This window comes from Mollisia scopiformis (genome assembly GCF_001500285.1).
Source record: "Mollisia scopiformis unplaced genomic scaffold LY89scaffold_19, whole genome shotgun sequence".
Classification (NCBI taxonomy): domain Eukaryota; kingdom Fungi; phylum Ascomycota; class Leotiomycetes; order Helotiales; family Mollisiaceae; genus Mollisia; species Mollisia scopiformis.
The window spans coordinates 997,326-1,011,614 of record NW_017263599.1 but is presented as its reverse complement, the minus strand read 5'-3'; the positions used below and the strand labels follow the sequence as shown (position 1 = coordinate 1,011,614).

Sequence of the window (14,289 nt, the reverse complement as noted above, 5' to 3'; positions counted from 1 at the left end):
GTACCTTGTCTGTAAATTCTCTTGGCGAGTTTACCTGACGCTAAATATCTCCCCCTGCTCAACATTTTTGGGTCAATATTATATTCTCACAGACCCTACTTTAACCCCAATGTAAGTTGAAATTCAACTTGGGTTACATTATCGTCGGCGTATGACGCATGGATCGACAACGGATGCTTTGATTTCCGTAATGTATTGGTATTCTGGAGCGATGATCGCGAGCCCAGCAATTAGAGGCTTGAAGGCGGTGAGCTGAAAGAGTTTCATCTAGGAAATGGAATTCATCCTTGTTGGACCCTCTCCTGATGCAGCTGCTGAAGCTTGAGTACCGAGGGTATGCGATCAACATGTGCTAGTTTGACTGACATTTCGTTCATGGAATTGTTTTTGCTCATGCAATTGCGGGGTACTCCACGAAAGTATCAATTTTTTTCTTCTGAATTTTTGAATCTCACGTATTGACTTTGTTTACTCAACTATCTCACGATGTTGTGTCTACCCTCATTCGGCTTCCGCTCCATTGGCACTGGAGTGGCATTGACTCTCCTCATCCTCATCATCTACAAAATCATCACATCCAAGCTCAATGCCCGAAAATACAGAACAGAATCCGCCCAGCGCGGTTGCGCTCCAGCACCAACACTTCACAGCAACAACCTCCTCGGCACCTCGCGCCTCAAAGAATCAATCAAGGCGACAAAAGAGGATCGGGGGCCTCAATATGTTGTCTCAGCTATGAACGAAGTAGGACACAACATCCACACCGTCCGCGTCCCTATCCTCGATTATGAACTGCTGGTTACTCGAGACCCGGAGAACGTGAAAGCTATGTTCAGCACCCAATCAGGCGAATACGACATCAGCGCCACGCGCTCGAGTGCTTTCATGCCATTACTAGGAGAAGGAATCTTTACCAGCACAGGGCAACAATGGAAGCACTCTCGAGCTCTAGTCCGACCTCAATTCTCCCGAGAAGAGATCTCCAATCTCGACCTTGTGGAACGACATGTGCGAACACTCATGCGAGTCCTGTCAGTCAACGAGAAAGGGTGGACGGAAACGGTAGATCTCCAGCCTCTGATGTTCTACTTCACCCTCGACACCGCGACCGAGTTCTTGTACGGCCAATCCGTCAACTCGCAAGCCGCTATTGCCGGTCTGGAAAGTAGCAAGAACGGCATCGATGGCGCGGCATTCAGCCACCACTTCGGCGCCGCGAAACACCTCGTCGATAAACGCGGTGCATTGGGGAAGTTCTTCTGGCTCATGCCAATGGGCGAGATGAAGATGCACTGTAAAGCCATCCACGAGGTAATCGACAAAATGATTTCAGACCGTCTGGACAACAAAAAAAATCCTCTGTCTATGGAAGAAAAAGGAACGCGGAAATTCGTCCTACTAGACGAACTTGCCAAAGAAACCCAAGATCTGAAAGAATTAAGAAACGAAACGCTCCACACCTTGATGGCTGGTCGGGACCCCACCGGCGCCCTGCTGGGCTGGGTATGGTATTTCCTCGCCCGACATCCAGCCATCTTCTCAAAACTAAGGAAAATCGTACTCAACCAGTTCGGGACCTCGGCTAGCAATCCCATCACCGATTTCGGAGACTTGAGGAGATGCGACTACTTGCAATGGGTGATTCATGAAGTGATTCGGATCGTGGCTATCATTCCCATGAACGAGCGTGTTGCGCTTAAAGATACTACTTTGCCGAGAGGCGGAGGCGAGGATGGGAGTAAGCCGATCTTTGTCAGGAAGGGGATCCAGGTTTTGATTCCGTTGTATGCGATTCAGCATCGACCTGATATTTGGGGTCAGGATGCGGAGGATTTTAGACCGGAGAGATGGCAGGGACGGAGGATTGGGTGGGAGTGGATTCCTTTTGGAGGGGGAGCGAGGAAGTGTCTTGGTCGTGAGTTTTTTTCTTCCTTACTTTCATCGATGAAATATTTACTGATCTTGTTGTTATAGAGCAATTCGCGTTCACAGAAGCTAGCTATTGTATTGTGAGAATGCTGCAGAGGTTCGATGTTGTGGAGAACATGGAAGGTCCGGGAGAAATCAAGCTACACACTGCGATTGAGAATAGAAGTGGAACTGGGGTCAAAGTGAGGTTTCATGAAGTTCGAAAGTAAGCTATTGAAGAGAGGTTGTTATGCATTCAAGCGTCATGAATATATATCCTGCAGCTAGTACACGCATGTCTTCGTACATAATGTAATGTTTCCCTAAACGATTTGTTTGCACAGAATTTTAATCTTGTCCTCTATGAAAGATCTTCACGAGTTCGTAGGTGGATTAACCGGGCTAGCGGACAATGCAGTGAAAGGATACTCGCTTTGCTCAACTCTCACAACCGGTTTTCCCCTCTTCATTTTCAATCTGAAAGCTAAATTATTGGGGCTGATTTCAGTGGTGCCATTATCAACAATCGTGAACGCTTCTCTAATCTCCCTTTCGCGGATGAGCTTAGGTATAGCAAAGTTTTGTAAAGCTAAAGTGGCGTCTGGTCCGGGAGGCAGGATATGGAATGATGGCTCGTTATTGGTGTAGAGTGAGTCGAGGGGCGGGAGAGGTCTGTTCATCAAGTCGAAATAGCCGAGTATGTAGAGTGTAGTTTGATACAATTCCTTGGAGGTAATTCGTTCTGCCTACATATAGAAGATCGATGTTATTATAAAAGATTCAACATCCATTCATGTTCGCAAAGCTCGGTGTTCGGAAAGGATTGAAAGGTTAAAAGACAGCAACGATCATCTCAGGAGAGCGGAAGATGAATGAGAGCTTACTGGATTCCAAGCAAGGCACCTGCAAAGTGTATTGATAAAGTAAGCACTATAGGGACACTTGTTCCTATTGAGCAGAACTTTGGGGGAGCCAGACACACCTAGAACAGAAATTAGCACATATTGTCAGGACTAGTACTCTGGATGTACTTTCACTGATTGAACAGAGAGGGAGAAAAAACTCACGGATTGGAAGACCAGTAGCAGAATTCGTGTGCATGAACGAAGCCGTGAGATCCAAATCTTCTCGAATTATCAATTTATTTATAACAGCACCAACTGCCCAAATATTGGTCGTCACCCCAATATCGCGATTGTAATGTATTTCGTAAAATTGCTCCTGTTCGAAGTATGAGCATAGCTCAGACTTAACAATGCCGAGAACTTGAACTTACTGGTGATGTCCACACCGCAGTAGCCCGCCACTGAGTTCCTTTGATCCACAATGGATTTCGTCGTTGTTCCCGCGTCAGCGGTGCAAATCTCGAGAGTCCGAAATCTGCGATCTTGAATATTTCTAGCCGTTGGTGCTCTCCTTGGTCTCGGTTTCCGATTAAGATGTTCTCGTGCTTGATATCAAAATGGCAGATTGGTTCTACCAAGATTGGTTAGTTATCACATACAATCAGTTAGTCTATGACCTGCACTTACTCCACGGAGCAGAACCAATGGTTTCAGTAGCTGGCACGGTAGGAGTATAACCTTCTTCGCCCGGCTGTCCAACAGCAGGAATTGCAGCAGTCATGACCCTAACAGCGACGTTGGCTGGTGGAGCTGCTGGATCTTCGGTGCCAAATTCTAAAGACAATATTAGCCTGCTTCTTTGGCAAATCATGGCTAAGATCTCAAGGTTCTTTCGAATTTTAAAATGTCCGTTACGCAAAGAAATTGCACTTCCATGATTTACCATGCCCTTGGAACGTTTGAAGTAGGAGTGAAAACCTACCAAGAGCCATACTTGCCTTAGCAAGACAATGTAACAACCTCCACAAATGTTCCTCGGGTATGACTCTCGCCCCAGGAGTTGCGATAAGTCTTTTGAAAAACGCATCCAGATCTCCACCAGGCGCATACTCCATGTACATCCTCACGACCTCCTGATGCGGGATATACATGCCAAGACTATTATAAGGCAACGGATCAATATCACTCGTCCCCGTACCTGCTCCTCTATGGCATCCCTTATAGAGCTTGACAACATAATCCGCGCCGGTAGAGGTAGTCAAATGCATCATCTTCGATTCGCCTCTCAGAATCTTGGCGGTTGATCCTATGGACTGCTTGACGACGATTTGGCGCGGCATGCTTTTATCATTGCCTGTATAGTCCCATTGACCGCAGATACCGTAAGCACCCTTTCCAATGACTTTCCGTGCAGCCCATCGACGCGCGGGGAGATCTGGCCATTTTTTGCTCCTCTCTAGCCATTCGGATTGTCGGCGCTTGCTGAGCCCTCGAGCGACAGCCTTTTCATCGTAGCCATAATTCCCGAGTGGGGGATCATCAGGCGGGGGATTTGCGGACGCCATGATGCAAATAGAGATATGGTGGAGATTGGTACATGTAACGTGGAGAATATACAGAAAGACTTTAGACCGATTTTCGGCTGCTTGGAAGTTTTCTTTGTTCCTGATATTTTCTCGAAAAGTAAATACCAGCCTCCGCGAACAAAGCAATACATTGTAATCCACCAGACAAAGGGAGCGCTACCGACTTCGGGTGGATGAATGCAACAAAGATAAAAATTCTTTGTCAACGAGCTCAGCCCCGAACAATAGGACGGAAACTGGGCTAAGAGATATATTATTATGGTAAATGTGGTCCAAAAAAGTACTTTTATGTGATCAGAGACATCTGAGGACAAGACAAGGGAAACGTGTGCCGACAATTCGAGCAGACTACTGTCATGTGTCTTCTAGGAAGGAAATCCACCACTCCTAACCTCTTGCGCCGTATCCCACGTCTTCCCTTCCTTCAACGGCTCCTCATCACCTTCATCCCCATTATTGCTCTTAGCCCACACTCCACCCACAATCGTGCTTGAAGCCTGTCCACTCCCGCTGAAACCAGTGCCTTCTCCACTCGCATTGCTTTCCTTTCCAATCGAATATGTTTCCACACAGATATCCTGAGTCTTCCTGATTCCTTCACGCACGGAATTTCGATTATGGGTTTGAGTAGCCATGCGCTCGAGGGCAATGTTGAAATGTTTCGAGATTTCGGGGTTGGAATCGGGGAAAGCGTGGGTGGTGTGGTCTTTTCGCTGGGCGATGGAGGCTATTAGTTCGGCGAGGTGTAGTTCGATGTGGAGCTTGACGATGTAGGCGAGGGGGTGGAATTGGCAATATCTGGTACATGTTATTAGCGTAACCTCTTCAAAAAGAAAAATCAAAGCGGACGGGTATGCGAAGGCGTACACGAAGGTGTTCTTCAGACTCATCATTCCAATGATTAAAACCTATCCTATATTAGTTGCGTAGATTGGGTGTAGAGGCAGGAGAACATACATCCATAGACAGTGATAGTAGCACAATGGCAATGTTCACATGCATAAGACTCCGATATTTCTCCAAACCCATCCTCACTAAGTTCTTCTGGACAGTGTATATGAATTTCCAATTCAGTGATGCATCTACAACCAAATACAGAACCTTCTCGCATCGGTCCCAAATGCTATTGATTCGAATGTACTCGGGCGATATTTGAAGACGCGCAGGGATCCATATGCAGTACACAGAAATGTTGATTGCAGTGACAATTGCGGCAACGCTGTACTTCAAGGTCCGAATTCTCTGAACATTGTTGTCGATGATGGCGATTCTGTTGATGATGATTTGCAGAAGGAGTTGGACTTGTAAGGACCAGCACGTTACTGCTGATGTATGAGTTCCATCTTCTAGATCATTGGAATTGGAGCAAAGACTTACAAATAGCAAAGTAGAATCCGAAGCTGGGAGGGATGTTCCCATTCAAGTGGAGCCAGCAGATTATACTGAACGTTAAGCAGGCAAGGATTTCACCCCAGATCATCCAGACATAAGCGGAGCGGAAGCGTTTCGTAGCCACAACACGTTGAGTTTGCTTGAGCGCTTTCCAGCAACTGCAATGAGTAAGCTTTCACGTATACGAGAGAGACAATGATTGGCACGAACGTGAGGGCTCCAACCCCGAGCGTGAATCCCCAGGCAACACTCGCCAGTTTGATATCTGCATTCGTGACCACCAAAGGAACATAATCTGGAGACAAAAGTGTTGAGAGCATGGTTTCAGATAGAGAGAAGCAAAAATTTCATGTACATCGATCTTGAATGTTGGGAGCTCAGGGATAACAGTGCAGTGTGGGGATACGAAGTGGGTATCCTTGGATCTTATAAGTGGACCCAGATCAGCGAAAAGCTTGTTCACCTGCTGCTCGATGCTCATAATTGAAAACAAAGTGCACGTTCTGCAATCTCGGTCGCATGGACGGTAGGCTAGAAAGCCACATGGGGTTTTCCAGAATTGAGAATGAAGTGAGGAGTTCAAGTTGTGGGAAGGAAGCAGGAAAAGATCGCTGGTCAAGAAACGGGAGTAGCGTTCAGCACTGCCGGAAAGAAGTAGACGACTTCCGAGAATCTAGGCGATGTTACCGACAAGCATTCAGACAACTAATCAGAGTGATCGATGTGCTCACCCTGTAACGTGGAGAACCCGGGGAAGTGGAGATGACTTTCCACGTGACAAGCCACACATTCGATAGCCTCGTCAATGAATGGTCTTCAAGCCACCAACTGAGCGAAATCTACGATTGGGGCTTCAAAAACCGCCAGATGTTGCAGAGATGGACGGACCTGCATGTGTGGCTGAAACTAAACCAGCCAATGTCAACGTTCTTCAGCCGCATCAGACCACAATCTAGACTTTAGCGAGTCAGCAAGGGGGGAAGCTCCACTCACCCGAAAAAGAGAGAAAGTACGTCCTAGAAAGAGTTTTCCTCTGCACATCTCACAGAAACTTCTGTCAGGTAGAGTCGCTTGAGGAGTTTGGGCTTTAGATCTAGAAAACTTTCTAAGCAGGAAGAGGGGAAATCAATCACGTGAGTGAAAGAGTGACGTTCAAATACGATATCAGAACCCATTACAAAACAAATTACCAATCTTAGTCCGTGAGATGACCAAATCCAAAAGGAAAATTATCGCAATCCCAAACCTCAAACAAAAGAACAAAGAAAATCGTAACCCTTAATAACCGCCTTCCACCCTTCAGACTCGGGATCACTACTCAAATCACAAACATGCGGCGCCCCCTTTACCAAACACAAATCCGTAATCACACCCCTCTTCTTCAACTCCTCAAAGGTCCTCTTAGTCTGTTGCCACGGGATCAACTCATCATTCGTACCATGCACAAAGAACGTCGGCGTTTTGTAATTGCCCTGCCTGATCTGCGCGACCGGACTGCAAGGGACGATCTTGTCTTGCGATGGTTGAGGGAGGTTGTAATAATCTTTTGGATCGTGGCCGAAAGAGAGGATCTTACTCTTGCTAGGGAGACCGCCGATTATGAGGGGGATGGTTTGGGCTTTCCAGTTGATGTGCAGGACGAGGCGGCAGCGGGGGTCGGTGCGGATGCGGTGATCAGATAGCGGGGCCCAGGCTCCGACTGCGGCGTAGTTTGTGATCTAGGTATCAATAATTAGGGCGGCTTACCATTGGGGTAGTTGTGGACTTACTGGCTCGTCGTTGATTCCTTCGAATAAGTCGTATTCTACACCAGTATCTTCTGCGCCGACTGGTTGAATTGGATTCTTCCACCCTAAAAGGTCATATTAGCATGAGCCTATAGGAGAGATATGAAGTATCACTAACATTCATCTTCATAGTCTGTCGGGCAATAGAAGGCTAAGATAGCGGATGGTGGTTTGAGACCTCTCTGGGGTGCGGTCCAAGCCAGTGACATAGCCAACTGACCACCAGATGACCAGCCTACAACCACAACCTTCTCGCCGTCGACTTGGATATCGGAGCGGCGAAGCTTGGTATGAGGTAACTCATTCCGAGCCCATGCTAAAGCATCACATATGTCGACCATGGGGCCTTGCGAAAGACTGATTTCGGGACAGAGTCTGTGGTCTAGACTTATAGGCAGAAATCCTTTTTCGAGCAGCAGACGAGTTTGAGGCGGGCGAATGTCTTTTCGAGAGAAGATCATGTGGCTGCCTCCGTGTATCATGAGAGCTTTGCAAGTTAGTGCGGAGTTCGAGAATGGAATATAGAAAGTACTCACCGATAGGTAGTTTGATCGCTGACAAAGTGGAATTGGCGGGGTAATAAATATCAGCGTGGATATCTGTGGTACTGACCTTTTTGTAAACAACCGTTTCGACCGAGACTTGTGATTGGGGCTTCTTGTGATCGTTCTTGGAAGCTGGTAGCTTTGGAGCCGCAGATGGAAATCCAGCGATGATGCGGACAGTCTGTGATTCAAGAGATGTCCCATCAGTCCAAGCCACTTCCTTGAATCCAGCATCAAGCATGCAACACTCCCAATGAATTTCGTCGACAATTGCATGTGCACGACCATCCTCAAAGAGCCACCAGCCTTCGAACATGCCGAATACAATGTCAAACCAGAACATGTTCTTTGTCATCTCGACTAGTGTCAGGACGCCATCGTCCCGAACCATCTTCCGAATGTTCGACAAGGTTTGACCAAGATTCCGCGTTGCATGGATACAGTTTGTCGAAATAATGACATGATAAGCCCCAAGATGATCTGCTGCGGGAGACTTCTCAATGTCAATAACCTCGAACTTCATGCCTTCTACGCCTTGGAAATTTCGCTTGGCAGCAGCGACTAGCGATGCCGAAACATCTGAAAATGTGTACTCGAATGGAATCCCATGACCTTGTAGATGGTTGACGATGTACCGAGTTGTACCACCCGTCCCGGCTCCAATTTCAAGGATACGGAAGGGCCCTCGGCCGCTCGAGTTGGAGAAGGCTTTCATCAGAAAATCGCCAAGGAGCAAAGTAGGTGTGCGAAGAATAGGCCAGTTCTGGTAGAAATCTTCCATGAGCTGCTTGTTGGCCTTGATTCCGAACAAGAGTTGAGCACCATCAGCTTCGCCAGTGAGACACTGCGCTAGCCTATCCCCGATTATCTTGACCAGTCTATGAGCAATTGCGTTTTCTGGATGCCTGTCTATTATCCGTTGGAAGATAGTCTCTGGTGGCGTAGGGTCAACCGTGGAGTGTGTCCGAGTAAATCCTCCATCCGATGGGGTTATGAGGTTGGCATCTTCAAGTATTAGGTACAATTGAGACACGAGCTTATTATGTTTCTCTGAAAACTTAATCTGAGGGACATCTGCTCCAACTTGTAGATTACTAAGATGGCATCCGAGATTTTTGAAAGCTTCTACGATGTATGCAAGAACAAGACTGGCTTGATCTGGATAGACTTGGGTCCAAAAGTTGACCGCTTTGGTTTCGATTGCCAGTTCATCGAAGTCGTATCGCATAGATTCGAATGATTGGGCAACAGAGACAAGCGTCGGTAGGGTTGTTGCTTCAACTGGTGAAGGTACTTCAGTGGAGCCTTTGCCAGACCCTTCCGAAGTAGGAGTATACACCGCCGCCGCCGTCTCGCTCCCCGTACTCGATCCATTGGAAGGAGAGACAGATGAATCATGAATATCGTCAGGGACGGCATTGCCAAGCTTTTCGTCGAGATACTTGCAGATTTCACGGACATCCTCAAAAAAGAGGAATGCCGCAAGGTCAACAGTGATTCCGAGAGCAGCTCGGAGATCGTTGAGGACCTCTGTAGCGATCAGGGAGTCGATTCCAAGATCATTGAACGTTGATTCATCTTTGATATCTTCTAACGGAACGTCGGTTATGTTGTGAATAACTTGGAAGACCTGCGCTCGCACAGTGGAAGATTTGTTCTTCGACACTGATGCTATTGTCTCGGACTCTTCGATGGAGGCCAATTTTTCGCTCACTGGATCGGGTGAAATATTGGTGGAGCTGGCAAGACTTTGGCCCTTGTTCGCGCTTTTCAACATTCTTGCCAGCAGTAGCTGCGGCATCTTGGAGAAATGGCAACCCAAGACAACCATAACCAATTTCTTGCTCTCAGCCTCAAAGATATAAGCATCTGCAGATACCTTGCCACCCTCGCCTTCCGTCATCGTTCCATATACGATCCAATCTTTGGCATCTGGATCAAAGATGCCACCGATCTCAATCTTCTCGATGAGATTGCAGATAAAAACGTCATCAAGACTTTGATTGTTGAAATAATTAACCAGGAAGCCTGCAAAGCCCATCATACTTTCAGTCATAGGGGTATCACACAAGCGCTGGTGAGGCGGTGCTTCAGGATCCACAGTTACAGACACACGGCCTGCAGCCTCAAGGCTAACACACGCAATTGATTTAATCCCTCGGAACTGCTCAGCGTAATGTACGATGTGACTGAAGGCTCGATAGATGTGTGCACCCTTCATCAACTCCGCAGCAGGGTCTTCCATGATCTGATCACAGCGATTAGAGCCAATCAGATTCTGGAAACGATTGAAAGTCTGAGCTGCCTTGGCATCATTTTTCTTCTGTAGGAATATTGTTCCTTTGGTATGTTGGACGGGCTCGCTGGCGGATCCGCCTGAGGTATGCTCTTTTGTTGAGATGCTAAATGCCCATTCTGGATGCTTCCCGTCGATGGAGTGTAGAGAAAGGGTGATGTCCTTGTTGATATCAATACTCAGAGGAGACGACATGTGGAGATTCTCGACGCAAGGGACATATTCTAATGAGTCGGAATCCGAAAGGAGAGACAAGGCAGCACAGGCTACTAGCTCAAATGTAAATGATGCTGGTGCAAGAGATTCCCCTCCCATTTGATGGCCCCGGAGCATTGATTGATATCTTTCGTTCTCGGGGTCTATGCGGAATGTTGCTTCTCTTTTGCTCGAATCCTTGAATCCAATGAAGGAGAGAAGCTTGTGCACGGGGATATTCGGGGTCACCTCGATTGCGGGACTGCTTGTACGCCCTATGAATGGAAGCCACAGATTTGTTTTCTCGAATTGGTAAGGCGGGAGAATCATATGCTGATACTCATTTCTCTGACTGCGATGGAACGGCCAGTATTGTGCTCCGTGACCTGACTTCCACAGTGACATGGTAGTTTCAACTAGTAATGAAGCACTTGACTTGGTAAGTTGAGCTGGAAGGAAGGAATGGCTCGCGCTGGTAACACAACCTTGTACCAATTTCATGACGGACGAGCCGTGTCCCGCTTCGACAAATATGCACTGCGGGTATTGCTGCGAAAGCCTTTGTACAGCTTCTTCGACATATACCGGATTTCTCATGTGATCTGCAACCATTTGAAAGTCTGGTTGGGCTGTTCTTTTCGCACTATCGCATGTTTCCAGATGTACCGTTGGCTCATTCCATATCAGTCTTCTGGCAAGATCTCCAAGGTGAGGCAATAATGGATCTGTGAACTTGGAGTGGTAGCCGTGAGTGACTTGCAACGTCTTCGTCCGAATCAAGTCTCGTAGGGATGAATCGTCAGAAATAAAAGCACCCAACGTCTCAATAGCTTTGATAGAACCAACAACGACGTGGCTGTTTGGACCATTGTAACAAGCAATCTGAAGGTCATCTCCACTGCTTTGGCTGTTCACAGATTCCAAGACCTGTGCAACCTGTTGTCGACTAGCTTGTAACCACATCATGGAGCCTCTTTCAGGGCCCCAATGATTGATCATGATGGATGCTCTGCCAGTGACGAGTTTAAGAGCATCTAGTAGAGAAAGCGCTCCTGATATACAAAGCGCCGTCAATTGTCCAAAACTATGCCCAACGACTGCGGAGATTTGGACCCCACAGTCCATCCACGCTTTCGCAGAAGCGTACTGGACTGCAAACAGCGCAGCGTGAAGTGTGACAATGTTCGGTATTGGGAGTCGCTGGAAGATCGCGGGATACAGGCTTTCCAAATTTAATGAGGTAAGTAAATTATTGCATTCATCAAGATGGTGTTTGAAGATTGTGCAGGAATGATAGAAATCTTCCGAGATGCTGACGAAGTTGTTCTCTTGACCAGGAAAGACAAGGACAACAGGCGTCGGATTACCTCGCACCTCAGTCTTCAACTTTGACGAATCCAATGCAGTTGCGACAAGCTTTGCCTCAAGATCTGCGACATTTGAAACAGGTGAAGAAAGGACAAATGGCAGTGAGTGGTTGGCTCGGTCAGCCAGATTGAATAGCAAGTCTGGAAACCAGCACTCGGAAGAATCCTGGGATCGTAGATGTCGGATATATGTAAGAAGTTTCTCGCAGTACATCGAGAAACTGTTTGCAGATCCTGCTGAGATGAAGAGCGTATATTGTGTAAGCGGCTTCGACGTGCTAGTCGACGAAGGAATGTCTGGCTTTTGACGAACCATAACAGCAGCGTTACTTCCAGCTGCTCCGTAGCTGTTCACACACGCAATACGAGTAGGAGAATCCCAGGGTAAGGTGTTGCGAGGTATGTCCATCCCGTAACCTTCAAAAGGTGCAATATTGGAGTTCACCGCCGAGAAACTTGCTTGGGGAGGTATTGTCTTGTGATGTAACATGAGCAGCACTTTGATAAGGCCAGCAACGCCAGCAGTTGCTTCAGTATGCCCAATATTGCCTTTGATGGAGCTGAAGTGGAGAAGCTCTTTCCGAGTGGAACTTCCGAACGCATCGCAAAGTCCTCGAACTTCGATTGGATCGCCTACCCCAGTTCCCGTACCATGAGCTTCAACATATGAGACAAGTTCTGGGACGACGCCAGCTTGCTTCATGACACTCTTGTAAAGTTTGACTTGCGAATCTGCATGAGGAACTGTAATATGGCTGTGATTCTCGTTCTGATTCGTAGCGGAGCCGACAATGACTCCCAGTATGTTATCCCCTTCTTTCAAGGCGCTGGCAAGAGATTTGAGAACAACCACGCCAACTCCTTCTCCACGACAATAACCATCGGCAGATTGATCGAATGGTTTGCACTGGCCACTGGGACTCAGAAATCCTGCAGCTGCTAGATTCTTGTAGTCGAACGGGCTCGTGAAGATATTGGTTCCGCCAGCTACGGCTCTGGAGCAGGTTCCACTTAGGATAGCTTTGCATGCAGCGTCGATAGAGACATGTGATGAAGAGCATGCAGTATCGATCGTGAGAGCGGGGCCGGTCCAGCCGAAATAATGACTAATAGTGCCACTGAAAAATGGCCGAGACGTTCCTATCGTAGCAAAAGCAGTTGGCGGATGGCACGACACATTATCATACCAATTGCTCATGACGGCTCCAATGTAACAGCCATAGTCCGAGATCTCCTGCTTTGAACCCGTTCCAAAGTATCCAGCAGATTCAAGGGCCTCGTATACAACCTCCAGAAGGACTCTCATTTGTGGATCCCATGCAATAGCTTCGCGAGACGACTTCTTGAAGAAGCGATGATCAAACGACTCGGGATTGCGTATAAAGTTGCCCCACCATTTCGTTCCTGAGTAGTCGCCAGTATCTTCTAGGCTAGACAGATTCAGCCTTTGGGGTGCAGGCTCTACCATGGAGGTTCCAGAGAGAAGGAGTTGCCAGAATTCGTCCAAGTCGTCCGCGCCTGGAAATCTTCCTGCCATACCGACAATGGCAATTGAGTTGGGAGGATAGTCTGAACGGGAAGCCTTCGGTAGAGGGCTCTCCTCGGCTGTCCCAGATCTGCTCAGAGATTGTATCTGAAAACCGGGAGTTTGTAGTAAAGAGGTTGGTATATGATCACCGAACCCCACAAATAAGCAGGAGCTGTGAGGCTTTGGAAGATTGGAAATGGCATTTTGAATGGTTGCGTACCAGTTTGCCTCCTTCGACAAAATGCTTTCAAGAGTTATCTTGGTGAGGGATTCAGCCGCAATGGCCGAACCATCTATGGTGGATCTCAACACAACATGGACATTGTCGCCGTTTGTCAAAGGTCTCGTTTGAAGTCTAGACCAGTCGTTTGGCAATTTGGGGAACTCGACATTGTCTAGCGAATTGAGAAATGACGTGATCTTATCCACGGTAGCAGAGTGGACGTTAGAATGGAAACGGCCCTGAACGTGTACCAGTTTGGTACGCATTCCACGAGCATGCAAATCCGCAACGATGGCCGATACCACCTGGACTGGTGCGGTGATTGTCACACATGCATCATCGTTGATACTCGAAATGTACGCCTGGTGCGTGTCAGTAGTCTCACTCGATTTAGCTGAGAGGATATGTTTGCTTACGCCAGCATGTTGTCGGATAATGGTATCAATCTCCTCTTTTCCAACATCTGAGGACTTCCAGCGCAGAGCAAAACAACGATATTCTTGCGGCGTTTCGGCAAATGCGCCATCAAGGTCAACGTAAGCTCCTGCTACAATTGCCAATAGCAGGCCAGCTACTCCGTTCGATGCAAGTTCTTCTATAGTTCTGGAAGAAGCGAC

At 47.5% G+C, this 14,289-nt stretch overlaps 4 protein-coding genes across 4 annotated transcripts; 1 reads left to right on the top strand and 3 right to left on the bottom strand.

The window, feature by feature from the left end:
* The first annotated feature begins 93 nt into the window (after positions 1 to 93).
* On the top strand, positions 94 to 2,250 carry LY89DRAFT_651757 (cytochrome P450 family protein). Its single transcript, XM_018212179.1, has 2 exons — positions 94 to 1,915; positions 1,975 to 2,250. Exons 1-2 carry the CDS (start codon positions 487 to 489, stop codon positions 2,136 to 2,138), a joined length of 1,593 nt encoding a protein of 530 aa, XP_018067887.1. The 5' UTR covers positions 94 to 486; the 3' UTR covers positions 2,139 to 2,250.
* A 1,414-nt stretch (positions 2,251 to 3,664) lies between these two features.
* LY89DRAFT_754342 (uncharacterized protein) lies at positions 3,665 to 4,347 on the bottom strand (the record flags this gene model as incomplete). The annotated part of the gene is made up of 1 exon (XM_018221319.1): positions 3,665 to 4,347. Exon 1 carries the CDS (start codon positions 4,316 to 4,318, stop codon positions 3,665 to 3,667), a length of 654 nt encoding a protein of 217 aa, XP_018067886.1. The 5' UTR covers positions 4,319 to 4,347.
* Positions 4,348 to 5,043: 696 nt separating this feature from the next.
* Positions 5,044 to 6,039, bottom strand: LY89DRAFT_541454 (uncharacterized protein; the record flags this gene model as incomplete). Its single annotated transcript, XM_018208182.1, has 5 exons — positions 5,044 to 5,137; positions 5,207 to 5,247; positions 5,297 to 5,661; positions 5,717 to 5,889; positions 5,942 to 6,039. Coding segments are annotated over 5 exons (771 nt in total), but the record flags the coding sequence as incomplete, so codon positions are not given.
* A 773-nt stretch (positions 6,040 to 6,812) lies between these two features.
* Positions 6,813 to 14,017, bottom strand: LY89DRAFT_622432 (BcPKS19, polyketide synthase). The gene is made up of 4 exons (XM_018210974.1): positions 8,055 to 14,017; positions 7,637 to 8,005; positions 7,501 to 7,583; positions 6,813 to 7,449 (listed from the first exon to the last, which is right to left on the bottom strand). The coding sequence occupies exons 1-4, from the start codon at positions 13,936 to 13,938 to the stop codon at positions 6,979 to 6,981; spliced, it is 6,807 nt and encodes a 2,268-aa protein (XP_018067884.1). The 5' UTR covers positions 13,939 to 14,017; the 3' UTR covers positions 6,813 to 6,978.
* Positions 14,018 to 14,289: the final 272 nt, after the last annotated feature.